At 53.2% G+C, this 18,076-nt stretch overlaps 1 protein-coding gene and 1 long non-coding RNA gene across 4 annotated transcripts in view; one reads left to right on the forward strand and one right to left on the reverse strand.

Moving 5' to 3' along the window:
- The window catches only part of LOC144142345 (uncharacterized), a 72,596-nt gene extending 59,064 nt beyond the window's left edge, over positions 1–13,532 (reverse strand). Inside the window, exons 1-2 of one of the 2 annotated variants that reach the window (XR_013316954.1) lie at positions 11,990–13,531; positions 10,254–10,754 (exon numbers count right to left, since the gene is read on the reverse strand). This is a non-coding gene — a long non-coding RNA (uncharacterized LOC144142345). Of the gene's footprint in view, positions 1–10,253; positions 10,755–11,989 lie in introns of both variants that reach the window. The other variant, XR_013316955.1, reaches the window with a different exon arrangement.
- On the forward strand, positions 2,872–17,508 carry LOC144142342 (S-phase kinase-associated protein 1-like). Of its 2 annotated transcripts, none has more exons than XM_077673773.1 (4): positions 2,872–3,080; positions 13,555–13,793; positions 15,805–15,949; positions 16,982–17,508. In XM_077673773.1, the coding sequence occupies exons 1-4, from the start codon at positions 2,897–2,899 to the stop codon at positions 17,038–17,040; spliced, it is 627 nt and encodes a 208-aa protein (XP_077529899.1). In that variant the 5' UTR covers positions 2,872–2,896; the 3' UTR covers positions 17,041–17,508. The 2 variants fall into 2 exon arrangements, with proteins under 2 accessions (XP_077529899.1, XP_077529900.1); XM_077673774.1 differs by having other exon boundaries at positions 15,805–15,945.
- The last annotated feature ends 568 nt before the right edge of the window (positions 17,509–18,076 follow it).

Consider the following 18,076-nt stretch of genomic DNA (forward strand, 5'->3'; position numbering starts at 1 on the left):
AGCCAAGCGTGGATGTTGCTTCGCCGGAGAACGGCACACCGGTTATATGCGCAGCGCGCCCGAAGGAGAGGAAACCGCGGAAGAGAGAGTACTGCACATGCGCCGGCCCCAGCGCGTCTGCCGCGGCTATGACGCAACACAATCCCACACAATCCACTTTAATCCGAGCCAATCCAATCCAATCCAATTCAATGCCCCTTGTGAGAGAGTGTTCGCTATCGGAGAAGAGAGGGGGTGAGCGGCGGAGAGCGCAACTGGCGCGGCGAGGAGAATGGGGGGGGGGGCGGACAACGCCGACGACGACGCCGGAGGGACAAGGCGAGTGAATCAGATGCTCTGCATCTAAAAATCAAACGGCAACGGTAACGGAAGGTTCGACTTGATAGTTTTCACGTTCCACTTGGAACGCACGTGGAGTGACTACGGTGCCTCGATGCACGTCCAGTCTCTGGTCTCTGCCGTACGGCAGCGCTGACATCTAGGAATTCGGCGTGGAGCAGTGGAACGCGCGTTGAATTTAAACTGACTTGAGCAAACCGCTAGCACGTTTACCTTGGGAGGAGCGAGACGGGAGAGGAACAGCATATGAGAGGTGGGCGGGAAAGAGTGGGCGCCAGACGACACGCTCTCTTTCGTCGACATTTGCAACGAAGTGAGCAGTGACGAGCAAACTGAATCATTCCGGGTATGCCGTGGCGGCCACAATGAGGGCGGCGCTTCTACTTGCGTCCCCCGCCGCAGGCAGCCGACTACCTGGACATCAAGGAACTGGCGAAGGCGGGGTGCAAGACGGTCGCCAGCCTGATACGAAGCCAGACCAGCGACGATATGCGGCGACGGCCCCGCCTCAGGAGCGAGTTGACGCCGGCGCAGGAGCAACTGGTGCGAAGCTCCTCGGGGCGGGGGGCTGTCCCGTGAAGTGGTGACGGGCGCGGTAGAGGCGCGGCTAGATTTTCGCCCTCGCATCCTCAGGAGGCTCTAAGATCCACCCGTTTTCTGTGGTGTTGACCGTAACACGCGTCATACCCACGGAGGGAGCACGTTACGCTTTGTGTGCGAAGGTTGCCCCTCGTTCTCAGAATTAGGGCATGGGCCGCGCAGTGGTGTGTGCCGAGCACAGGACGCATAGGGATTCTGATATTCAGCAGGAGAGCTGTTAGTTCCGCCCTCGAGGGTTGCCAGAGCAGAGCACACGTGAGCGTGCGTCGAAGATTCACTGCCCAGCGTTCGTGTTCTTCTCTCCGCCAGTTCACGTGCGTTCGCGCCTGAAGTGGGCAGCAGCTCGCGCTACAGACGCCGAATTCGCGAAGCCGTTTGTCGCGGGTTCTGGCGCGAGCTGACGCGGTCCACTTTGGAAAATATGCGAAAGGCTGCGGACAAAACGATCCGGGCCTGCCAGTCATGGAGAACTCTCACCGGCAAGTTCAGAAATGCGTGTGAGGTGCAACAGCCGGGTCTCCGACGAACGGAGAGGGTCCGCCTGCCCTGCTGTTTCTCCACCTGTCTAAGATGCGCCATTTCTTTTTTTGTTTTTTGGGCGGGGGGGGGGGGTCGAATAATGTTTACCACCTCGGTATCTTTATTGTGCGCCGAATTCTAGTTTCCGTCTCCACCCGAAAAACGGCCGCCGCGCATTCGAAGTTTTGCATTGCCTACAGCGTGGTTCAAGTGACACTACCGTCTTTTCCGCGCAGGTGAGGCGACAGACGGAGTGGTTCAAGTGAACTCGCACGCACCGCGTGGTGAAAAACGCGCCTCATGGAAAGTCCGCCGTGTATAAATGCACTGCCTGCTTTGCCACAGGCGGGGAGATAAGAATAAAGAAAGCAAACAGCGGTTGCAGCTCCTTGTCCAGGCGCAGGCTATAGCCTCCGTGTCTCGGCTCGGCTCTCTAACTCGGGAGTCGAACACGCTTGGAACGGAGGCGTACATTTCGTGGCACTTCCTCCGACCCGAGGCTCACCTCATCTTCGGGCGACTTGCATGATCCAGCCCGCACTGGCCCGCACTTCGCAGCAGCGACACGCAGCAAACGATGAATGCGCGCTCCTTTGCAGCGCAAGTGCGGATGGTGCCTCCCTCCGTGGACCCCGCGGCCTGCCATCGCACAGCCCAAGCTTGGCGCTCACGCCGCCTGCATTTCGCCACGAGTGTGTGCACGTGGCAGTACGTGCACGGCCTGTCCCGTCCTGCAGGGAGCGCCACTGGCGATCGAGCGGCTCGCAGGAGGAGACAGTTGCGTCCGTTCACACTGCGACGCTAAAACCCGACAACCCCAACTGGCAGAGTAACGGCCGCAACGCGATCCCGGCCGTGGTGGCTGCTTTTCTGGCGGAGCTGAAAAGCGAAAACGCCCGTGTGTCGAGCCTTCGGCGCACGCTAGAGATCCCCAGGCGGTCGAAATTAATCCGGAGCAGCGCTCCACTACGGCGCGCCTTATAGCCCACGTGTGGCTTCGGCGTGTTCAGCCCCCAAAATTAGAAGAAAAAAAAACGGCCCACTTTTAAGATCAGTGTAGTCAAAATAAAGTACGTGTGTGCGTGTACGTTTTTATCAATTGGGGATGACTGCCGTCAAAACTCAAAAGAAATATTTGCCCATGAAAATTTTACGGTTTAAGGCGGTTTACACGGTCGTTTGTGACACCGGCGCTGCACCGCCGCATAAGGAACACGGCGGACTTCCCCGTGGCACTGGCGTGCCCATTTAGCGCCTGTAATAATGATGTGTACTGCAAATTGATTCCATTGAATGAAGTCAGGCAATATATACCCTGTGGCCGGCTCGGAATTCCTCGCCCTGACAATCATCTGACCCAAGCATCATCATCGTCGCCGCACTGATCCACGGCAGCGCGGGAAGCCGGCCACGCTAAGTGCCTGCGGCCGAGCAGCGCATGGCGTGCCCCCCTGCCGCCGCCGGAGTGCCGTCTCCCCTGCAGACCGCGACGGCGCAGCGGGAGAGCGGCCCAGTGCAGCGAGCCGGCGCCACCATGAAGCTGCAGAGCAGCGAGGGCCAGATCTTCGAGGCGGACCTGCAGACGGTCATGTTCTCCGGAACGCTGCGCACCATGATGGAAGGTGAGAACCGCCGGAGGGAGACAGCTAGCTGCAGTGTTCAGGGTCATGCCCATGGCCTCGGGCGACGCGTCTGCTCCGCCACTGCAGGGGCGCGCTCGCATTGCTCTAGCGAATTGCGTGCTTGGCGTTTCGTGCTTCCCCCCTCCAATGCATCTTACTTCTGCGCAATTTCCTTTATCGTAGTACGAGGCTTGAAATCGCATGAACAAGCTTCATGCGGCCTTTATGTGCGCTTGTTCTGCTGGAAGTGCAGCCTGATTTGCAAGGTCATGGGCGATGCGCGAACGCTGCGAGCTTCCTAATTCGAGGAGTCCGTCGGCTTCCCCGTCAAGCAACCTTCAAACTAAGAGAACAAGCCAACTGCTGGAGCCCGACAACCGAGAGAGTACTGTCAAAGAACAAAAAGAAATCATCGGGCCTTCTTTCTGCTGTACAGTGTTGCGGGCATTACCAGAAGCCATTCCGATACTCTGTGACCGTTTTGCAACGTTCCTGAACGCTGGAAAATATTGCAACGACATGCAAGAAGAAGAAAAAAAAAAGGGCTGCGTATCTGCTTACTATGCTGCAAATGTCGTTGAAAAAAAAAAGTCTTGTGCCGCCGCGTGAATGGCTCCCTTCTATGTCGTGCTCTTCCCTTCCTGTCTCGCTCCTACAACGATAAACACGCTGGAGGTTTTCTCAAGTCACTTCCATTTTCCCGCATTACACTGCTCGCGCGCCATAATCGCTAGAACCTTTCGTCACTGTTGAACTTCTTGCAATGCCGCCACGTGGTCTAGGCTTGCGCGCGACCGGGTTTTGTGTTTTTGGGTATTTATTTCTTTATTTCCGATCAGAAAAACTAAGTATCCATGTATATTTATTTAATGGACGCTGCAGATGCCATTTATGCAGTGGTGCTTTCACTCAAATATGCCTCATGTTTGCTTGAACAATGTTGACAACTGTGAAGTTTGTTTACATGTTTGGCAAAGTCTTGCCTATGTGAACCTCTTGCTTAAGTATACTTCGAACTTTTGGCCGGAAGGCTAGCTGAATCGACAGGCAAGGCATACAGACAAGCAGGACAAAATTTTCGGCTTCGCGAGAACGATCGCCGTGTTTAAAGGGGCCCTGAAAGGCATTTTGAGCACACTAAATGAACTAGCGCAACCGTTAGATTGGGTCGTAAACGTCCTCTGTGCCAAGTATTACTATTTTACGCGCAGCGGAAAGCTCACACTTTTGTTGCAAAGTTTGTCGTTTTTTTCTCACCCTTCCCTTCGTGTTTTTGGACCCCGCCATCTTCACATGTCTACATCATCGATTCCCAGATGTTCGTCATGAGCTAGACATCCTGCTATTGGGCGGCTTTTTCACGCACTTCCGGCAAAGAGATGAGTCGTCTGCTCAGTGTCGGCTCGCCGGCTGATCTGCCAGCGGAGTGCCGGAGTGCTTGGGCATTTTACGACAAACGAAACAAGTGTAAAACGAACGCTTAACCGTTTGTATTGAATGCCACACGGCCATAACACGACATGGATATTCTGTTACCTGAGTACGTTCCATAAAGAAAGCGTTGAAGCCCCGTGGCACTTCTTTCGTGCAATCGCAGAGAACGCCCTGAGCCGAATGCCCGGGTTTGACGCATACATTTTATTCAACTTCCAAACAATCCAGAGATGCGTTTCTAACGAACACAACGTCACAACATGCGTTGAAAGTCTGAACCACGATTGACAGAGGATGGGTTGCCTCCTGCCCGTCGTAAATTCGGAACTCACCTCGCGCGCGCTTTGCGGGGACGAACAGCAAGTCACTTAACTCTGGCGCACAAGCCGACATGGCTTTTAGCCACGCACACTGCACATACCCCATGCGAGGTTGAGTCGTACGTCGCTCGAGAAAGATAATCCAGACCATGGGAAGCACTATACACCCGCAGAAGCACAACGTCGCATTTCATCGTGAAACGAAGGCGTCCACAACACACACACCATCGCCTCCTGTAATGCCAAACGCATCTCGCACTTCCAAATGGGAGTGAGTAGTATGCCTGCAGTGCCCATATGTCGCGAGGTGTCGCCCCAAGCTGAACCGGGATCACGCAACCGAAACTGACTTCTAGAGTGGTGTGTGCCTTGTTGCCAGGGCAACCGATGTTTGATATTGTCAAAGAAATGGTGCTCGCTCCAGCGCTAGAAAGCTCAGAGCCGTGGCGGAGCATGTTTTGCCAACGTTGCCGCTCTCCACCACGCGTCGCCCCAAGCTGAACTGGCGTTTTGTGCACGGGTTCAGTATCGGCTTAAAATGTCTTTTTCACATGCCGCCGGCAGGAATTACCAACGCCACAAAATAAGACCCGGCACCAGTGGGGCCACATCTGATACGGGCCTTTTTGGATAAACAGTGCGCGGTGCATCAAGGGAACGAGCGCACGACCCTCCCCGTGCGGCTGCGAGTTCGCCGCCGATAAAAAGTCATGTGCCGCCAGCAACGTACACCGCGAAAGGGCAAGGCCAGGCCGCCGCATACATGCGGCCAGATTTTTCGTTCGCTTTTCCAGCCTTGAGCGGAGTGAGGGATTCACGGTGTCAACAAAGCTTGCCCGTAGCAGACGACAGTCTGAGCAGCGCAATAGCGGAAGTACGTCACCGCTGCGGAGCGCAGCATCATGGGAGGCAAGGCTCGCGCGCCGTCCACAGCGGAGAGTAAGTCGAAAGGAGGAGGAAACACGGAGCGACGATAATGCGCGGTTTTTGATTTACGATTTCTCAGCTAATACTCATCGCTTTAACAAAATTCTTGCGGGAGGAGATTGCAAATACATTGCTTTATTTGGGTACATGTACATCTATGCATCGGCGGAAGGTATTTCAGGACCCCTTTAAAGCTTACTCTGCGAAAAGAAATTGTTTATCCGCAGACAGACTTGCTCACCGCACGTACTGCATGGTTTCACTGAAAGAAAAGCCGAATGTCCTGCAATTATTCCAAACTGGTGTCCAGAGAAGTGAACGTAAGGGCAACAGAATTGCTGTGCACTATTTATTTGGTCTGTCACGAGTGGGTCACCGTTGGCGAATCGGTAATTCGTGGGTCGCTCTTCACTGGTCAGTGATCGTTGAGTGCACGTGATCGGCAACGGGTGAGCTACAAAACGTCGGCGATCTACTCGAACAACTGATTTTACGTGTTCCAGTGCATAAAACAGACAGGCGAACGGACACACGCACAACAGACAGACACACACCCAAACAGAAAGACACACAGACTTGCATACAGAAAGACGTACAGGGGCGCTTAAAAGAAATGCGGACAACGGAGCTCACAGCCTCCGACGCATGCTGGTGCTGCGCCGTCTGGCTGCAAATTCAGCAAACTGCGCGCATGCGCACTTCTTCAAGAGCGTTTGCCAGTGTTGCCGATACTTACGGGACATGCTTGATCAAGAAGCGACGCTTGTCGTTTATTTTGAGGCACCTCTTCGCGTTGCGTCGCCACTGAGCAGGATGATCGTTGAAGGGCATCATGCTGGCTGCAATCAGCCTGCTGCGCGCTTGGCTCCGAATTTAGTATACTCGGTGACAACTTAAGAACGGCACAGGAAGTTGCCGCTGTGCCTTATCACCGTAGCCGGATGTTTCTCCGCTCGGCGCAAGTAGGGCGTTACTGGAAATATTTTGAACATGGCGTGAGCCGTTCCCGTGATTTTTTGGACTTAATATGCTTATAAACGACTCCAGTGACGACGAACAAACTGCGTGAGGCAAGGCAGACGATATCACGCATTCATAGCAAACACCTTTCAAAATGCGCGCGCACTGACGTCACGGGTCCGGCGCTTTGCCGGAGTGATACACTACATGAGGTGGTGCCGTTCTTGTGTAATAACAGGATCCTCAGGATCCTGTTATTGAGTAATAACAGGATCCTCAGTGGCGACAGAGCATGAAAGACACCTCAAAAGGAATGACCGGGGTCGCTTCTTTATCAAGCATTTCCCCTAATAGCAGGCCACACTCTCAAACGGTCTGAAAGAACTACGCATGCGCGCAGTTTACTGACAGTGCAGCCAGAAGATGCGGCATGCGTCGGAGGCTGTGTGCTCCGTTCGTATTTCTTTTAATCCCCTCAGTACGGAGGCAGGGGCAGACACGGATGGACGGACGGATAGATCGCATCGAAGGAAGAACACAGTTCAGAAGGAAGAACACGCGGTTCGTTTCGGTAAACCGCGCCATCCGCCATGCCGGTGAGGTGAGCTCTGCGAAGAAGCCTGGAGCACTGGCAAGGGAATGCTGAAGAACTCCACTTACTACTACTGCGCGGCGGTTACGCCCGGTTTCTACCAGCGTGAAAAGAAGCGCGCAATACTGCGACTGGTCAAGCCCCAAGTGAGGTGGTAAGCACGTTTATGCGGCATTGCAATGTCATTCGCCACCGCAGGCACTGACTCGAAGGAAGCGCGTGACAGCAGTGTCAAGTTCCCTCGGGACATCCTGGCTTGTTCCCTGGAGGAGAACTGTATCCGGCTATGACTCTATCTCACCCGCACTAGTTCCCTGGACCTGCGCAGCTTGACCCTTCAAAAGCGAAGAGGATGCGGGGGCCACTCGTTCCAGCATGACTGTTTTCAAACAATAAGATTAAGGACTGGAATAAACGGCTTTTCTGTTCACCTCAACGAATAAACCTGCGTCTTGGCAGACGTCTGCACCAAGAACGACTAGACAGCTAGGCCAGGGCTTACGCGAAAATCTTAACATTCATACAAGCACCGGCGAATCTTTGCTAACAAATTTTGCACCTCGGCGGAGAATAAACGTGCTGCTGTTCTACCAATGCCGCTGCGGCTCACAGAGCACAAAAGAACGCTCCTTCAGACGGCTCCTGTGCCAAGCGGAGCTCTCGACACCAGCACATCGAGAGAATCGAAAATTCGGCGCCTTCCTAAACCAGCCTGGTCACAACTTGCCAAAGCGGTGGAGTCTGGACCCTGTGCCGGGTACGAAGCGCGCATACTTTTCGTTAGCCACAGCGCCGCGGCCATACATGTGCGCAATGTCCCCCGGAAGCGCAGCCCCAGATTACCAAGCTTCCGTTGGGAGGGCAGTGACCCCAGATATCTTCACCTTCTGTTATGGTATCGGCTATACTATATAGGCGTCCACCTTCGGTGTACTATATAGGCTTATAAGCGTCCACCTTCATCAGACATCCTATTTCTTTGTGCGTCCATTTCACGTTACCCACAGCGATAAAAAACCGGCGTTGCTTATGTCTTAAACGAACCGCTTTCTGCAAAGTGCGTGTTCTCTAGCTCATATAAAAGCCACCGAATTATGCAGTGGGTTAACCTCAAAATGTACTCTAAATTATTTGGCGGAAATAATTCCGATTTCGCACTAAACTTTCTCCTATCTGACAGACAGTTCCGTTTCGGTTTCAATGCGCGATTCACAAACCGCGTAAAGGAATAGGAAAGAACACTTAGCGGGGCGCAGTTTTTACATGCCTCTTTTCGTCAAACGTGGCGTTAAAAGTGTGCCGCCGCGCAGCTCAGTGTCGTGGTTTCCATGCATTCGTTCTGGCAGCTATAGATCTCAAAATTCCCGCCGAACGTTCTATCAGGAACATTCTATCAGCAAGCGCCCGTCCCGTCCTTTTCACCATCCGTGTCGTTCGTTGCGCAAAATCTTATTTCTGTAATATGAACCAACTCGCCCAGCAACACGTCTTACTGAAGTATCAGGAACACCATTTTGGTTTGGGGTGCCTTTACTTCGGAATAGAGAGCGTACACTCCACAAAAATCGGTCGGCCGGCCCTTGAGGGATGTCCGGCATATCTCCGTGCGAGCTTGTTGAATGCACACAGCGGGCAAGTTCCCATTCGCTGGAGGTGTGTCACGAGGAAGCTGAATCCGAATCTGGAAAAGCGGCTGTGATTTGGTTGAATTGCGTGAATGATCGAATGAACCGAAGACGAAACGCGTACCTTTGTACCCAATGAGCTGGATCGGTTTGACGTATACAGGATTAACGCTGGTCGAAACACTTTCCACGCTAAAGAGTGTAAAATCGACACGCTTGCGGGTTCTCTTAAACTGAGTGCGAAACATAGACACAGGACGCGCAAGGGATGTACCGGAAGAGCGCTTGTGTGCCCTCTGTCTAAACTTGTTTTTGCCTCAAACAAATCACGAACCAAACAAGTACTGACTGTTATGTATATGGCCTTAATTCGTCGACACGCAGCCCAATTAAACCTGTGGAAGGATGGACAGTCGGCGAGCGGGTGGTCCAACACTGGCGGAACGGGGCGGCAATTAACCAAGACACAGGGAGGAATCAAACAGGGCACGCGCCGACTATTAACCGACACTCGGTGAAATAAGGCATACATTTCCATAGCAAAAAATTCATTACAACCGCGTGCACATGCGCACGCATTAACGCCATAAATTCAAACCTGAATAACTGAAAGAAAAAACGCGCGTGCGTGTACATTCAACTAGCAATCAGGAAAGGACCACTCTACTTCGTGCAAAAATCGGTGTAATAAATTGGCGTAACTTCGTGTGTTTTTTATCGATAAATTTCAGCAGCTGACCTCGGAAAAAGCGGGCGCCACTCACTCACACTCACACAGAAAAATGTATTTTTCGTCACGCACCCACTCACATTCCCGCTCACTAGTCGCCCTCACTCGTCTCTCCTTGCACGCGAGTGTGTGCAGTAGACCAACCATGAGTCGTGAGACCGAACAGTATACGTGCATTACGGCGTCAGAATGTCATTCAAAGCATATTCCTAAATTAACCCGCCACCAGAGAATTAATTCTAGGGTGCCCCATAGCAGGGGCTCAGCTACGACATATTTCCGAAGCTAAAAGCAGTCACGCCATTAACAACCATCCCAGCGAGCGGCGCGCGCTCTTGCCGCAAGAGCCGTTCGTGAGCCGCTCGATAGTGAGCCTGCCGACCTATGGAAACTGATAGTCAGCGCTCGTCCTGTTTGATTTTGTGTCTTTGATAGGGCGCGATGTTTCGCCACAGTGTCATTACCTGTCCCATGCTATTTTTGTTTTTTAAACTAATATTGACCAATAGCGCGCAACATTTGGCTCCGTAACGCGAAAACAAGCAAGAAGAAAACGCAGGCTAAAACTCAGGCGACTTCACTTACGGTTCGGCGATCCGACGCACGGCGGAAGTTTGACGAAAGTGCATCATCCACGGCCCGCGTCCAGCCTCGGCACGCCGGCTCGGGTCACGAAACGTTCGGAATTGCTCACGCGGGATCACAAGTTCGCCAGTCGCTAAACACGACACACATGTCCCTAACTCACTGGCGAAGCGACCGCTGAAGTTCCCAAGCCGTCAGCGCAAGGGCAGTAGAAGCACACAATCCGAACTCCACTACACCGTGCGAACACCAAATAAACTGGGCAGCGGAAGACTTTCGGAGGGGTTGATTTCTCACGCGGTCTCGCGTGATTGGCTGTCCGGCCCGTTTTTCCGAGACGTTTCCCGCGCAGCGATTCACGTGAGACCTTGAGAGAAATCACCGGAAGTTTTCTGGCACCCAGGCGGATTCGGAGCGGCCATCAGATCAGCCAGCACTGCCGACTTGATGTGGTGAGATGCGATTACGCCCGTAGCCCGAAGCCGCCGACGGGGCTCGAAGCTGCGAAGAAAAAAAGAAAAGAAAAAAAAAGTGCACTTAAAACTCTAAAATCTAAATTGAAGTCGGAAAATAACTTTTAGGGCACAAGTTTAAACTGAACGCGCAAGCAATTCTTTGCTGAGTACCCAGGAGTACCAACCGTCTGCACAAAAATGCAGAAGTGCCGGAATATTTACAGCGTTGATTTTGAGTCGAAGAACAAACGAATAAAAACTAAGGGAACGAAAATGAACTAACAAAATCACGATGCCTTTTCCCGTTCTACTTTTCCACACTCGTTCATTTACGACAAAAATACAAAAGCCGATACGCGGAGTTCCTGGCAACTCGATTTCAGATGCGTCTCACCCGCTCGGCAGCAACACGCAGACGACGAATAAGAGAGAAGCTTTTCATTCTTTTTCCGAACCATTCGACGAAATTTCGGTTGAAGTTAACGCTAGGTCTCTTGGCAAACCGCAGAGGCGGATCGGCCCCCTCTCCCCTTCTTCCCAAGGCGGACGATTCCACAAAATGGCCGCTCGCCTTCTCACCGCAACACGGTGCTGTCGGCGCAAAGCTAACGTGCAGAACTTACAAGCCCCACGAGTGTGTGAAAACCACTGGTCAAACTCAGAACGCTGGACTAAACTAGCAACTCCGACCCGTGCCATACGCACGGCGTTCGCGAACCGAGCGGCCGCTACCGTTCACACACGAGTGGGTATACCAGAATGGAGCGCCGCCATGTCGGCAGAACATCGCTCTCCTGCCTCGGACGACGGTGGGCGACTTCGCTGCAAGCCCCGCACAGCTCGTGCGTCGCAGCGCCCGCCCTGGCGGTTCTGTGACGAGGTTCTGTGGGCAGAAGTCTCTGCCCACACAAACATCAATGGAACAGTTTGCGGGACTCGCGAGGGCGTCGGCGAATTGGCGGGAAAACCACCGATGCAGGGAGGCCGCCGCCTCACCCCGGAGCTCATCCCCGACTCTATACTTCGCGGAATCCAGCAAAAACAAACAAAAAGAAAGAAAGAAAGGGCATCGGAAAGTCTACACGTATACATAGTATAACGGTTCCGTATACAGGCCGCTGGTACAGACACAGAACAACTGCGATTGCGCCGACAAGATTTGTTCTACCGAGTCGATACACTCGCAGGCCGCTCATCTCGCAATCCCCTGAGCAGTCATGCAGCTGAGACTCTCCAGTTTAATAGAAACAGAAGGCGGGTGAAATGTCTGACAAAACTCACCGAAGAACTCGCAGTAGTATCCGAACGGAACGCTACAAAACTTCACCCCTCGAAAGCGAGCACTAATCTGACGGAATTTCCCTATATGTCGTTTTTCCCTAACTTAGGGGCCCCACATTTTGTCTTCCTTTGGTTTTGTTTTACGCGCGCGGCTGAATTCGTGACGTCATTGTTCTGCATGGACGTGCTAGCAGCGTTTATCGCGCGCCTTTTAAGCAGGATTTTCGAGGGCTGAATGCGTACCACTGCTACGACCTTGGAACGCAGTGAGAACTGCAAAGTGGATTAAACGCAGAGGCCACAGACGCAGCCAGGAGATTCGAATGAGGGAATTAAGGGGCGGGGCTAAACGGTCATGAACGCGCAAGAAGCGGAAATATTGGGCCGATACATGGCAACCTTCTCCGGTACACGTTGCGCTCGCATAATACCTCGGGCGATGTGAACACCGATTCTGTCAAATACTGGATAAGTTGGTGGTTACTTCACGCTCATTTTGCCTGACGAGTACTATAGGCTGGTTTTCATGGGACGTTTTTAGGTTAACTGTAGCAGATGCCATACCCATACAACTGTAGTAGCCAAGTTTCGCTACAGGAGAAGTACGAGAGAAGCAGGCGCCGTGCGAGGTATACCAGACGATTGGTCATCCAATTATAACTTGTCCGCGTGACCGTTCGCTTCACTTCGCTGCGAATGTCGTTGAAAGGCGACAGGCGGTTACGTGGCGTGCTACCCTGCCTCTCACGCTGTTCCCCTAGCCCGTCTTAGTCCTTCCAGTATAAACGCAATGAAGATTTGCGGAATTCAGTTTTTCCCGTGAACTATTCCGCTTAGCGCTCGAGCCACGCGCTTGGTGCTCCATCGCGAGCACTTTGTATTCTGTGGCTAAAATATTGTTTTCAACTCGTTTGCCCACCGGTATTTTTAATTAAGAGAACACTTTTTGTAATTATGCTTTGCTTCGAATGTCCCTGATGTTTTCTTTTTCTGAACGATGTTGGGAAGTATGAGGTATGCTACCGGATTAAGTCGCTTGGAAATGTTTCGCTTTCGCGGTTGATTCAGAGGACGAACGGGCAAGCGGGCTGGCGGGCAGTCAGGCAGACGCCCCCGTTCATTAGCGATAACAGTTCCTTTGATTTGAAGCATTCTGATCACAACAGTAGCGCTGTTGTCAACCTAAGGATGTATGCATGTATGTAGGTGTGTGCATGCATGTGTATGATGTTGTCCCCTGCATGCCACCTTATTTATGTAGGGCGAGCGGTGGTGTTATACATTAGTTACACATTTTTGGGGGAAAATTAAGTTCGTGCGCAGTAGTGCTCCAGCTGTTGCACACTATTCCATAACGCCTCGGCGTTAGAATGAACAGCTGTTCAGAGAACGTGTTCTCGTTCTTACGAAAGACGAGGCATATGCCGCAGCCTAGGCTCAGTTAAGCGCATGTGTGCACAATCGTTGACCCCCGGCGCGCTGTCATGAGTCCCTGGCTGCGGCGCGGGGCAACTGCGAGGGCGATGCTGGCGCTGCAGGGCTAGAGATCCAGTGGCTGTGTGCAGGGCTGAGCAGGGCGTGCCCTGCGGCGGCGGAGGCGGACGACGAGGTGGTTCCCCTGGTGACGGTGAGCGCGGCCGTGCTGCAGAAGGTGCTGCAGTGGCTGACGTACCACAAGCACGAGCTGCGGCTCATCGCCGAGGAGGAGGCGGCCGGGGTGCCCGCCAGCCGCCACCTGCTCGCCTCCCCCTGGGACACGCACTTCTTCAGCGTCGACCAGGACACGCTCTTCCAGATCATCAAGGTGGGCTCCTTCGGCTGCTGCCACGGCCCGTGCATGCATGAGGAGGAGGAGGAGGGCGGCCCGCAAAAGTCAGTGCAGCTTCACCAGAATCAACAGTCGGGTATACAGGTGTGAAGATGGGAAGGATGCCCTCCGTTTACCCGCGAATTTAAGGCAAGGCTCAATGCAGCGCCGGAGCTGTTAGTGCCTTTGGCCGGGACAGTTGGAAAGCAGTCGTGACACCAAACGTGGGTCGGAGGAATTCGCTCTTGTGAGACAAGCAGGAGCGAGCTGTTTTGCTCCGGGCCAGCTTTTATCTCGGCTTCCTTCAACGCCTTGTTCAAGTTTGCTGCCGGGAAAACCAATCCGACGCGTACGCTTAATTAAAAGCGCGCTCCATGGCGCCCCCGGTTATCTACTCACGTTTTGTTTCGAATATGCCCGAGGTTTGCTTCGCTCTGTATACTGAGGACATGTGTGAGCCATGCATATGTCAGCAGCTTTAGTCCTTTACAACTTTACGCTTGTATGCGTTCTTTCAAACTGTTTTCTGGCCGGGCGGTTGGATCACGGGACAGTCAGATAGGCGGAAATTTTCCTGTTTCGAGGGCAGACATGCCGTCTCCGAAAGCAGGCCGCCCGCTTCCGCTGAGAACAGAACTCGCGCAGGTCACCAGACTGACGAGTCACCAGGGCGGGTATTCTGGACACTAAGCACCTGTTAGCCTGTAACATTCGTGCTAGGGACCAGGGCCCTCACTGCCCCATGTCTGGGAGCGGTTCGAACTCGACGACCTTCAGATAATAAGACTAATTCTCCAGATAGCGAGCTATACAGGCGGATAATTAGGGCCTCCCGTTGACCTGGTTGAGCCTGCAGCATTTCCTGCGACTCATCTGGTGCCTTGGTTGGGGGGATTCGCCCGGAGGGAACATTGTGAGCCACGCAATGCACTACCAGAGACGTAATAGTTGATGTTGGTTAAGGTTGCTACCGTCCGCATTTATTTTTGGAACAAAATGGTCAGCATGATAGCGAAAAACGTTGCAGAAGACTTTAAGATACGAGACTCGATAGCGTTTGTTGGGGAGGAGTTTCTTAACGGAGATTCTGCATTCACTATGGATTCTCTTAAAGCACTATAGGTGATCTGAGAGAGCGAGACTCGCCGCAACGGCTGCGCCCGCACTCCACGGGGTCACCGAGAGCGCACCGCTTGGTATAGTCCGCACCCGGACGTCAGTGCTGCCCACGCACCATGGCGAGGCGGGTGTTCTTGCCACTGGTGCGAAACACGCGCCCCTACTCGACTGGTTCTCTCGAGCCTGCATGGGGGACAGGTTTTCTGGTCTTTTTGTAAGCTGCGGTAGCCAAAAGGAAAGGGATGGGTCGCCTCTTTGGCCTTCGTGGTCGCCCGGTGACGTCGTCCATGTCCGGGGTTGCGTGGACACTCGTTGTTCGAGAGCATGCAGTGCGCTTGCAGCTTGCGACCTAAAAGGCGGAACCAGGGCGCCCCCAAACTCCTGTGGGGTGTACTGCCCGGGGTCGTAGCTGTTCATTCATCCGCCTGTTTTTGCCTCTGCAGGTCGAAGGCTAAAGGGAGGTTTCAGCCGTTTAGCGCCAGGAGGGCCAATCTCGCTTTTGCGAGGGAATGCCGTTTATGCCCCGGGGAACGTTGCCAGCATGGTTGCACAGTGCGCGTCATTGTGGGCACTGCACCCGACCCAGAACTGGGGAACACGCTGTGCGATTCCTATGCTCCCCAGCCCCTCCACCGGACTCCCGAACCGAGGAGTGTACCGCGGCCTGTGCCGTTTGTTTGTCCGTTAGGTGTCACTGTACACGGTGTCAGCAGACTGCACTTAATTTGCGCCGCGTGCGTGGAAGCCAAAGCACGCGATAGCAGAAGCGCGCTGGCGCGCTAGCAGAGGATAAGCTGACCGGAATAGAAGGAGCAACGTGGCAGCGGACGTTGTGCGAGCCAAGAGGAGCGTGCGCGTGCTCAGAAGGCGGTGCGTGGCGTGCGTGCAGGCTGCCGACTACCTGGACATCGGCGCCCTGATGGACGCCGGCTGCAAGGCGGTCGCCAACATGATGCGGGGCAAGACCCCCGACGAGATCCGCCGCAAGCTCTGCATGAGGAACGACTTCACGCCCGCGCAGGAGGAGCACGTACGTGAGTGTGTGTACCGTCGTGGGCCCCCGCGAAGCCATGCCAACTACATAGCGCGCCAATGGAATCAACGCGTCATTCGACGCGAATTATGCTTAGACAGCGCTCTCCGGAAAGAAGTTTCTACACATGAGCAGTATTTTTGTCTCCTCCAAATCTTTGAAAGTGGGTGTGCGATAAGCCGGTGGCTTTCGCGCTCTAATTGCAGTTTTATATCACCGTAATCGTGACGACGACGACGATTACAATAATGATGATGATGATGATGATGATGAAACTCCGATTACAGCGTGAAGGGTGCCGGCTCATCGTACTGCTGCGCAGTTCTCCTACGGTCTGCCCCTCTGCAGCGCATAGCCCACTTTCTGGCGCTGCTCAGCCCCATGAATGTCGGCGCAACGGGCGCGAACTGAGCTGCTTGCGCAGGCCCGTCGTCGTTCAGAGGCATGCACGGCAACCGCCCGATGAACTCGCCTAACAATGCCAAAACAACCATGCCAAAAAGCTAATGTGGCCTAGTTGATTGAGATTCACCATAAATGTCAGCCAACTATACCGACTTGCCATTACGCGACTCCTCAAGGGTTTCCAAGCACAAGGCGGAGTATTTTGGTGCTCACCATAAACGCTGAAACGCAGCATTTTCGCACTTTATCGTGACTCCGAAAGGGCTGCCGACGTGGCTTCAAGGAGTTTGTTGGTGTCTATCAGAAACACCTCGAAAGCGTGCACGACACTGCAGTGCCGTGTCAAAGAGCGTTTCTCCCCGTTTGTTCTCGCCTCATGCGAGCAAAGAAATTGTTATTCCGCAAGAAAGCTTTGCAGTTGCTGCTTTATGCTGAACCGGGGACTACTGTTCTTTTAGAACTCGGCATGACAGAGCCCAAGCACTTACAGTAGTACCTAGATTCGTTTGTTTCCTTGGTCGGCTGCTACGCCCCACGGCATATAGCTGAGCTCTGTGTCGTTCGGGCATTTTTTCCTTGTCGCTTTTCATCTGCCAGGGCTATATTTTTTGTTTTTTTGTTTCTACAGGCCAAGCGGGAGGCGGAGTGGTACAAGTGAAGAGGCCGGCGGCGACTGTCGGGGTTTAATACACGCATCACCCAACGCCTGTCATCACTGGCCGTATGCACTGGTCACATGAGATGTGAGAGATAATTAATAAAGGAATAAACGATCATTCTGCTCAGTGGCGACGCAGCGCGAAGAGGTGCCTCAAAATATATCGACCGGCGTCGCTTCTTGATCAAGCATTTCCCATAAATGTAGGCCACACTCTCAGACGCTCTCGAAGAAGTGCGCATGCGCGCAGTTTACTGACCAAATGCAGCCAGACGGTGCAACATGCGTCCGAGGCTGCGCTCTCCGTTGTTCGTATTTATTTTATTCCCGGGGCCCCAATACACCCAGTTTTCGACGTTGGTTCGTCGTGGGCGTTCTTATAACACGTGGCATGAGTAAAGCAGCGTCGCCTTCGTCACGAAATGGCGAGAAGTAGAAAGGAAATTCCTCAAGTCACGTGACCAAAAAGTGACGTCACTCGACTCTGTTTCGCTCTGAGGGACAAGTGCACAAGAGTACAGTCAAACCTGGTTATTGCGGACTTTAATATGCGCCGCGATTAGTTCGATATATCCAATAATTCGATATAGCCGATGTTATATTCAGTTTCGGTTTACTTTTATGTTCTTTCACCCCCAGGGGGCGCGTCTGTTCTTTATGTATACATTCGATGTGTTGTCTAGAATAAACGGCTTTTCGTACGGTGGTGCTGCCGGTGCTTACGTCCTTCGCAAACACCACAGCCGAACCCGTCTATAACGAATTTTTTTCATCACGAGTTCGCAATACGCGGGACATCCCCCCCCCCCTCCCCCTGTCATTCCCACATAACGAAACGAACACATAAAGTATGCCATTACCTTACACAAAACAATCCATTTATTGCATGCGATGAAGCTACTTTCCGCCTTAACGGCCTACTTCGCAAGAAAGGGGTGATTTTTCTTTTCACTTTCGTTTTGGAGGCACCAACTGGCACCGCATTCTCTACACGAGACATCGCTTGCACCAGTTCAAGTCCGTGTCCTTCAATATCGAAGCAATATTGGCGGAGAACAGCGGCTG

Source organism: Haemaphysalis longicornis, unplaced genomic scaffold (genome assembly GCF_048455015.1).
Source record: "Haemaphysalis longicornis isolate Haplotype H1 unplaced genomic scaffold, Haemaphysalis longicornis Haplotype H1 scaffold_6, whole genome shotgun sequence".
Taxonomy (NCBI): Eukaryota; Metazoa; Arthropoda; class Arachnida; order Ixodida; family Ixodidae; genus Haemaphysalis; species Haemaphysalis longicornis.